General features: G+C 38.4%; 1 protein-coding gene across 1 annotated transcript in view; it reads left to right on the top strand.

Annotated features, from left to right (window-relative positions):
- The window catches only part of LOC101859706 (ceramide synthase 2), a 34,482-nt gene that overhangs the window by 1,549 nt on the left and 22,831 nt on the right, over positions 1-10,102 (top strand). The window contains exons 2-5 of the mRNA XM_005098522.3: positions 2,095-2,218; positions 3,387-3,493; positions 6,172-6,229; positions 9,022-9,072. Of these exons, the coding sequence (XP_005098579.1) occupies positions 2,095-2,218; positions 3,387-3,493; positions 6,172-6,229; positions 9,022-9,072 (340 nt within the window). The remainder of the gene's footprint in view (positions 1-2,094; positions 2,219-3,386; positions 3,494-6,171; positions 6,230-9,021; positions 9,073-10,102) is intronic.

The raw sequence follows: 10,102 nt of genomic DNA, 5'->3' as shown, positions 1-10,102 counted from the left end.
CTCTCTCTCTCTCTCTCTCTCTCTCTCTCCCCCTCTCCCTCCCTCCCTCTTTTGTATGTTTGTCACTCTCTTGTGAACTGGTGTGTCCTACTTCTTTATTTTCCCTTTGTTGTTTCTGTCTGTCTCTCTTGCTTTTTCTCATAAATGACAATTGTTGTGCTGATGTGCTTCTCTCTTTACTCAAAAGAATAAAAAGAAGAAAAAAAACTAAACTACTAACAGAAAATAGACATCAATAATAAACATCAATTTTAGGGGCATTCCCCTAACCTAACAGAAAATTAACATTGAAAGTAAATCACGCCTCAGGACAGTTTGGAATAGTCTGGGGCAGTCCGGGGTAGTCCGGGACAGTCCGGGGCACAAAGTGACCCGACCCATTATTTTTAGTTAAAGGGGGGCATAAAAGTTACTTGGTCTTCCTCACGATTTTGCAGGATGAATTTTCTCCCTTTGCCAGCCTTTTTTGGACTGTTTCGTTGTCGCAGCAGTGAAGACAGAACGTCATGTGTAGATTTCTTAATCATGTAGTGTTATATGAATACTGGTCGCTGGCTAAAAGTGCACTGCATAACTCGTAAATCCACGATCTGTCCTTTCAGGCATCTCTATAGAGTATCATAATCATGCAGGCAGTGCAGAACCAAATTTGGCACTTTTTCTGTAGTTTCCATCCCCCCAATTATTATTCGCTGATTTTCCTGTTTCGGGAATAATAATCGAGTTAAAACTTTACCGATATCGGCCTTGATTGAATATTTGAAGAGATTTCGACTTATAAATCTCTTTTAGTACTACATACATGAACCAAAATTACTTGTTAAACACTTCTTTGTTATAGTAAAATTAACAACACTGGGCCTGGGTGTAGTGTTTAATTATGTAATTTTGACAAATCAATTATCTCGATCTTGTATTTTTACCTAGATTTACTACTCAAATACAAAATGGAGTTCAAATTTGCGAATTTCGAATAAAATAGGCCAAAATAAGAGGGGTGGGAACTACTAAAAAAGCGTCCAAAATTTTGCATAATATAAAAGCCTATAAAACTATTATCACTCTCTGCAAGTGGGTGTTTCAAACTGCAAACTCTGCCTGATCGGTCGTTTGCTTGTTTCAGCAACAGATCAGCCATTAATGACTTATTTCACTTGGAACTGGGAACTGATGGAAACGAAGCAAATACCGCATGCCCTCTTTGAAAATGAAATTGTGGCATTGCCAGTGGAAAAAAAGACAAAGGGGTACAAGGTGTAAAGACAATCGCAATAACGAAAACTGACCGGCCGTGTGCGTTGAGTGGACAGTAAGAGGACTGTACAGTAGTCTCCACCTAAACGCTCGGTGACCTTAATGGAGTATGCAGGGCTCCCCATTATGACCAGATGCGTATATTACACATTAAACCTGCAGATTACCCCCTTTAAGTTTTGGTAGTTCGTGAGCGTTACTCTTTAAAATTTCATTTCAGGGATTTGCATAAGGTTTAAAATGTAGGTGGTGTACTTCTGGCAAAAATCATTTTCCCACTTCTCTATCCCGAAGCCGAGTCAATGATTTGACAACACACCCACACACATATGCGGCAGTCACCTTTTGTCTATATCAGAAGCTGTTGACCTACTTGTCAACTCGGAGTGAAAAAAAGTAGACTTTTCAGCCTTTATTGAGCTGATGTTTTGTGGAAGCTAAAGATGAATTTGGCCTGAATAAATAGTTATGGAAAACTATTGAAAATAGAGATAAAAAACCCTGTAAGTGTAAGGGGAAAAACGGCTGTGCACGTCTACTGCATTTAAACTTGTAGAGGCTATAGTGCTCCTTTTGAGCTCTGTTTTGAGAACATTCAGTTGTCTAGTCTAATGGCTTTTAGTTTTCTTTTTTTCTCCTCTGCACTGCAGTATTTTACATCAAGCACGGACTTTCATTATGATATGAATGTTTTGAGATGTACCTGGGGGATAAAATTTCATGAATACAATGGAGTGTGAATTTGTTTTGCATATTTTAATAAATATTTTGTATTCCTGCAGCTGCTATGCTAATGTAATACAAGGCTGAATATACAGTATTCCTTTTCATTTCTTTCAGCTATGTATTTGGAAGCATTGGACATGCACTGGGACTGAAGGCTGTGGTAAAAAAAGCCACTCCGAATCCTCATCTTGAAAATGCCTATAGAGTGAGCAAGTCTCCTTCCAATGATATCATTCAGGTTTGTGTAACTTTTTGGTGTTGTGTGGGCAACCAGTTTTGCTTTATATATAAGTTTAATGGCTGTAGGTTTAATAGCTGAATGTGTTAAGGAAAAGGCCATTGTGAGTATTTTATAATTCATGAAAATAAAGGGACAATAGAAATTTACTACTGTGTGACAATAAGAAATATACATAATTTATGTTGAAGATGAAAAGTGAAACATGTCAGCATGAGAAGAAAAGAGAGAAGGTCACATACTCATGTCTATTCAGAAAAAAAGGAACATGTGCTTTGCTAGAATGTAGAGTGTGGCTTTATTGTCTTTTAGAAATGTCTCTGTGCACCATGTGTGGGAATAATGAAGCACTGGGATTTGATATTTTGCTGTTTTACTGCAACAAGTTAGGTTTTTAAGCACTTTTTTAGAACTGAGATTTTATAATGATGAAGATGTAAAAGATTGTTGAAGCTCTTGTAGCTTCTAACCTGTTTATTTTATGTAGAAGGATGTACACATGAAGTTAAAACATTGAAAAAAAATGATAAAGAGGTGCAAGTGAAGATATTCTTACTGTTGGGTACCTCAGTTTGGTACTGTTTTCAAGTAAATTCAGGGATACCCATTCCTGTTTAGATATTTTATTTATTCGCACTCTATTGCCTTGGCATTAATTTGTTTTTTCACTGTCAGATTTGGACCCATTTTTCGGTCTCTACTTCTTTTATGAATACTTTTGTGTGGGCACTAAGGCATGGTGTGCTCTGTGTATTTCTTTTCAGTGTTAATGTAATTGTAATCTGTTCTGGGAGAAATATGATTATTGTAGTGGCTCCCTTCGAGTTCATTTCCCCTCAACTTCTGTATGAATAGTAAAATGATTTATTTTGAAAACATGATAAACTAAGTAAAGTATAATTTGCCATAGCTGTCCATGGAGACCAGACGATAAGACTGTAAAGTTCTAGGTGTTTGAGTGTATTTTGCATGAAAAATAATGATTAATGTAGGACATTGGAGGGGGGTGGGGGTGTTTATATTACATTTTTGCTTTTTTGTTTGTTTGTTTGTTTTTTATTATTGAAGTAGAAAGTTCAGATCTTTGTTTAATATTTAGATTTTTAAAAAGAATTCAGGCAGAATGATTCCAACCAAAGTTTGTGTAACATTATACTTTTTTGGACAGGGTCTAGCCAAGCAAACAGATTTGACAACGCGCCAAGTTGAGCGATGGTTCAGGGTGAGGAGAAATCAAGACAGAACACCAGTTTTCAAGAAATTTGTGGAGTCGTCGTGAGTATTGAATTAACTACTTTGAAAAAGCCTCAATTTTTTTTCTGTTATTTACTGTGAAAAAATACCCACTCACTAGTCTTTTAGCTCAAGTTATCCACATATCTTTAACTGTGCACAGTGGTGCTGTGACACATAAGAGCTAAAACAGTAAATATCATCATTAGAAATAAGAATTAAAATTTGTGTAGCGGATTCTTTTCCAGGTTTTGTTTCGTTATTGAAAAAAAATAGATTTTCCTATGTTTTCTCTCCTTGTCTTTGTAGTTTGAAGTCTAGTTGTAGTTGCAATATTTTGATCTTATTATGTTTCTCAAATTCAACCTTTTTTAAGGGCAGCTGTGTTTGTGATGTAATTTTATTCATGTAAAATGTAAATGAACTAGCTTTGACAGGGTATTTCTCATTATGCTCTATTTATTATTCAAGTCTAATTATTATGCGGTTTCCCAGGCTAGATATGATAATTAACTTTTTGCCGCACCCAGATCAAATTCTCCTATACACTTGTCACCCTACTTGAGTAAATATTTTGCACATATGTTACCAGTAAGATGTGACTTCCTTGGTGTGCTATTATGATTATATTTGCATGTTATGCTGTATTATCAAGCTGTCTGTCAATTACATTTCAAAGGCTGTCAATGAACTTGTTGTTTCACAGTTCCAACCATGTCTGATTGAATTTTTGCTTGCCTTATATTTTTGTACCTCTACTGAAATGAAAGGATTACTATATTTTTATGTGTAGCATTTGATTCTGCCTATTTGAGCCTTTCATCATCATCATCATTGCTTTTCTCACCCTGCACCAGGGTGTAGGTCTCGGACAAACGCTTTCCACCTTTCTCTATACTGGGCTAGCCACTTGATGTTATTCCATGTCTTCCCACTTTTCTGTACATCAATTTCTGTGATTCTTCTCCAGGTTCCATGCGGTCTTCCCCTTGATCTCTTACCTTGTGGGTTCCAATCCAACACTTTCTTTGTTATGCAGCTGCCTGACTTCCTGAGAGCATGTCCAATCCATCGCCACTGCCTTCTTCCTACCTCATCTCTGACTGAGATCTGCCTTGTTTTCTTTAACACTTCCTCGTTGGTGACCCTGTCTGTCCATCTGGTCCTCAGTAACTTTCTTAGACACTTGTTCAAGAAAACCTGGTTCCTCTTTACGCAAGTCTGTGATGCGTTCCATGTCTCACATCCACACAACAGGACTAACTTCACTTTTTAATTGAAATCCTCAGCTTTGTTCGAAATGAGATATCTCTGGTATCCAAAGATATGAAAGCAGCCTGTGCTTTTCCAATGCGAGACTTTATTTCTACACCTGTTCCTCTCTCTATGTCAATAATGCTCTCAAGACAATTTGAACTATTGCAATGACTATATTGCTAAAGTAGGGAAGCAAGTGAAGCTTTGTTCGAAATGAGATATCCCTGGTCCTCCAAATCCTATTCAAAGATACAAAAGCTGCCTGTGCCGTTTCGATTTGGGTCTTTATTAAAGCAACTGTTCCTCCCTCTCTGTCAATTATTCTCCCAAGATAGCAGAAAGATTCAATGTCTTCTATAACTTGTTCACTTTCGTCTTGCGGCTTAAAAAAATTCTAGCTCTTTGAGGTATTTACCTATGCTCACAAAACTTTGCATGGCACTTTTGCAGGCCAGCGACCAAACATAAATATTTTTTAAAAAATCTTGACTCAATAAAAAAAAGTTTTTCTCTTTTGGTCCTCTATTATCATTTTGAGACAGCGACACCGCCCTGACCCCACATTTCAGTGTAAGCTTGTAGATTCCCCCCCCACCCGGGCTTTCTAGATGTCTCCGCTTGAGTCTCGAAAAATACTCACCATGTCTCTTGAATTGTGTTTCCCAGGGAAACGCTAAAGAGTGGTGTTGAGGAAAATATGTCAACTTTTAGATGTTTTAGGTTTGTGATGTAAATCTCGTATTATTTTTTTGGCCTGCTTTAGGCTTGCATTGAAGAAAATGTTTTGGAACCTTAGTTTGCAGTGACTTTTATAAATGGGCTTTTAGATTCTGTTGGTCTCTTAACTTTTAGACCCGCATGCAAAGACCCAGAAAGATTAAACAGAGCGTTTTGTTTTTATCCTGTTTTAAGCGCGGTCAGACGAAAGTGAACGAGCTACGGTGCGTTTGCTTCTATTGTGACCTGCTCCTTTCGTTGTGCATCTATACTTGGGACCTTCGTCTTTCTGGGGTGGATCCCCAAGCCAGCATACTCTGATAAGCTGTTTAGAACTGAGGTATTTGCTTGCATATGTTCCTGTGTGTGGGACAGAAGCGCCAGGTCATCTGCAAAGTCCTGATTGTTTAACTGTGTCCATGGGGTCCACTGTGTACCATTTCTGTGTCCTCTGATGGTATCCTTCATGAGCTAATCGATTGCCAAGATGAAGAGGAAAGGTGATATTTGACATCTCTGTCTCACACCAGTCTTGATATCAAAGCTGTCAGTGAGCTGGCCGTCATGTACAACCCTACAACTTGTCCCTTCATACATGCTCTTGGTGAGGTGCGCCAACTTCTCTGGGATTCCATGATGTCTCTGTATCTTAAGTTGAAGATTGGGAAACTGAAATGTTGCTTTTAGTATGGTTCTTCAAACTTTCTGATTCACTTTTTAACACACCTTCATTCCAAAATTTTCAGATGGAGAGGCCTCTTTTATTTCTTTATTTTCTGGTGGGGTGTATGGATACACCTGGATGTAAGTACACCGAATTATATTTTGCTACATTTTTGTTAGTTTAAAATATCCCCCAAAATTCCTCTTTTTTCCGGCCCTTACTGCTGGCTCCCATCTACATATTTGGATATATGCCCCATTTTATTAAAATATTGCTTTAATTTTAGCTGTTATCTCTCTCTCTCTCTCTCCCTCTCGTGGCTCCCATCTACATATTTGGATATATGCCCCATTTTATTAAAATATTGCTTTAATTTTAGCTGTTATCAGATTTTGTAATTGGCTTTTAAATATCAGTAATTATCAAAGCTGTATTTGTAAGTTTGTCTTTCAATTTGAGCCCAGTAGTGTTTCAATGGCTAATTAGATTGTGTGTATATGTTCATGAGGCAAGTCGATTTTTATCTGGTTTGTTTCATCATCATCATCACTATCAAGTGTCATATTTGAAGCAAACCTCGGAGATCATGGTTCTCCATTCTTTTTCTCGGTCAGATGCTCTCAAAAACCCCACATTATGGTTGTGTTTCCGCATTGCCCATCAGTTCATGTTTTCCAAGTATGTTTCTCTGGATCTGCCCCTGCCTTGTTTGCCTCCTATTTTTTGAGTGAGAGCAAAGTATTCAAAGCCCTGTTATGGATAGTAACATAAAAACATGTTACATTTTAAAGCATGCTACATTGTTTAGTAATGCAGCTTGTAGCCTAGTGCAGTTTCAGATAATAAGCTGAAAACTAATGTTTTACTAAACCATTGAGTAGTACAGTAGTCTCCGCCTAAGATCCCACCGCTTATGATCCCGGTTCGCTAAAGATCCCGTTGTTTTAGGAAAACAGAATGTTTACTATACAAAAGTCACCCCTAAGATCCCGCTCTGATGGTCTACATTCGGCTAAGATCCCGCATTTCAGATCATAATTTGCTATAAAAAAAAACCCCGGGTGGGCACAGCAGATCAACCAAGAGTAAAAAGTTGAGATCAATAAACTGTCCGTCGCGTCAGAGATCAGCCACTATCGTGAATGTGATCACATACATGTTGTAAAACTCGATGAAGCGATACAATGTTTGCCCCAGACGGGATCACACCGGGGTGTGAACTGACAGACGCGTTTGTTTTCCCCACGCATCGCACTCACACCTGAGCTTGCCACCTAAGCTTGCATCACTCGCTGGGTGGGTAGGGCCTACAAGTTCACTCCTGGCGGAATCATATCGAACCGTGAACTCCTCCTTGACCATTGCAGGAGTTGTCTCTACTCCTGAATTTGTGAGACAGACTGAATTTTAATTGGTGCGTTCACAACGTAATGGTGTGTAACGACAAAGGCGGTTTGGAGGGGGGGCTCGGTCAGAGATGGAAAGCTATAAATTTTTGACAGGCAAAGAGGAGGGGCAACTGGATAATCGTAGATCCTGAGACTCATGATAGGATAATAAGTGAAAATGGCTCGCCTCATCCCACTATGCACCGTGATAGGTCATCAAGGTTAACCACTCTTTGCTCGCCATATGCCATAAACCCACAAGGGGGCACGTCAGCTCATTGTAGAGTGGAGGGAGACCATTTTACCAATTGTGAGCCTTAACATGGGTCAACATAGATTCTTTCCTGGGTTCGTCGGTTAAGATCCCGGTTCGCCTAAGATCCCGCGTTTCCTTGCTCACGAGCACCGGGATCTTAGGCGGAGACTACTGTACTTGTATCATATAGTTGCTTACATAAGGACACAGGAGGGAAACATGACATGGCAAGAGAAAATTGTGAGTTAAGAACCAGAGAAGAGGATGGACGAAACAATATAAATGAGGAGTGTTCTTGTCCTGTGCTTTAAATGACAAACTCACAAATGTAAGGTCTTTTGCGTGATCCCTATTCACAAATGTCAGTTATTGTTTTTAGATTTTCACAACAGCTTTCAAAGCATAAGGGTAGGGCTGCCCATCATTACGAATTTGGCGAAATCGTTATGATTTTACGAAGTTGTGATTGTTATACCCATGATTCTGATTTGTAAACATTTTGTCACCTCAATCCGATGTCAACCTTCCAGGTGGTGTAAGGGAAGGAAATTTTTAACTACCAGGCCCGAACAGTCTATGCCACTGCGTTATGTGCAGCTGTCTAATTTTAACACATTGAGCCAGTGCTGGCTAGATAATCTAGACTGCACTGCATTAGCCTTGTAGTCACTGAGTGCCACTTTGCCCTTATAAAATCATTTGATTAGACTTTATAAATGCCAGAACCAGAGGTACGACAAACATTAGGTTGACAAGGTATGAGAAAAATTCCTGCCCTTTTTTGTTGTGGGTGACAGTCTAGGCCAAAAATAGATCAATGTTTGAAACTTGAAACTGCTAGCCACTGTGGATGGTGCATATTCTGTAGTTCTAAAAGTTTCTTCTGTATTTAAAAGCAGTATCTCTCCCCCATCCCCCTTCCCACCCTCTTTTTTTTTTTTTAACTCCTCAATGACAAGCCTGGCAAAACTTTTCATCATGCCTTTGTTTACGTTGTATTTATACTTGACCTCAACTCCTGTCTTAAACACCCAAGGGAAGAAGACTATTCATGGCTTTATTACAAATTTTAAAAAGCCAGGTTACAAATTTTCTATTTGTTGATTACCAAAACATATGCTGGTAGGTTGGCAGCCCTTACAGCGACAGCTCATTTTCCAAAGATAAAGATTCCAGCACAAATCTCATGAGCGCCATTCACTAGTCTTGTTAGATTGGTAAGCGTTGTTATGTTTACATGAACATAAAGGAGATGTACTCCAACCGATTATATTTTTGTTGTTGACAGAAACCATGGTTTTATGAGACGATACATTGCTGGAAAGGATGGCCTGAACACGTAAGCACACTTAATTTTTTTCTGAAATCAATCTTTATCATTTTAGTATCTTGTCTTAGTGATATGGTAATGAATTTGAACCCTTTGTTTTTTTCTACAATAATTATATTGTTAATCTCTTCGGCTGTAGTCTAATTCAAAGGCAATTTTTATACTTTCTTGTTGTATTATATCATAAAAATAAATCTAGGATTCTATCATCTGGCTCAAATTCTTCTGTACAGAGATGTAGCAACAAGCACACTGTGAATTCATATTTGGGAATACAAAATACACATATCAGCACCAAATGTGTTAGTTGGAGTTTAGTGCTAGGCTTGCAAGTGATCAATAAATACAGGTCTAGTGTTGCGGGCAAATGCATGTTCTCGTAAAACCTTAACACCAAAGTGACTTAAATAGGCTGCAATTTTGACTAAGATTTGCAAGTTTTTCAAAATTATGAGTAAGATTAGGAATGTAGGGAATTAAGAAAGTGGCACTATCGAAGACCCAGAATCTGAATATATTATGTCTGAAGTGGGCTAAACAGTGAGTCCACTACCACTGAGACATGAGACTGCTGTCATGTTTAATGGACACAGCTTTTTCTTCTCGTTTATCTCTAAATGGACATTTCAGTCTCTGGTGCAAAGGCTGCTGTTTGTTGCAAGTCCTCAGAGCCCCCATAGAGCTTTGGGTCTCTCTGCCGAAGGTTTGGCCAACATTTCCAAGTGCTTCAATCATCTGGCAGGCTTGTAGCATATGGTTCCCTGTTTGGTTGTCAGACTCTGCTTAGCTGAAAGTCAGTGCTAGCAGGAGTTATGCACACTCCCTGTCAACAAAGGGGCTAAAGGGTGCAGTAATAATGATAAAAATAAAGATTTGCGTAATACATGAGCAATAAGCAATATCTTAACCCTGAATTTGACCATTCTTTATGTGAAATTCAAACTTATTTTTGTTTTATGGTATAGAACATTCTGAGTTGAAATAAGTGCTTCAATTAATTGATCTAGTTTTGGTTCAATAAGATAATGAACTTGACTAT

Source organism: Aplysia californica, unplaced genomic scaffold, assembly GCF_000002075.1.
Source record: "Aplysia californica isolate F4 #8 unplaced genomic scaffold, AplCal3.0 scaffold00185, whole genome shotgun sequence".
NCBI lineage: Eukaryota > Metazoa > Mollusca > Gastropoda > Aplysiida > Aplysiidae > Aplysia > Aplysia californica.
This window is presented reverse-complemented; position numbering and strand designations above follow the sequence as displayed.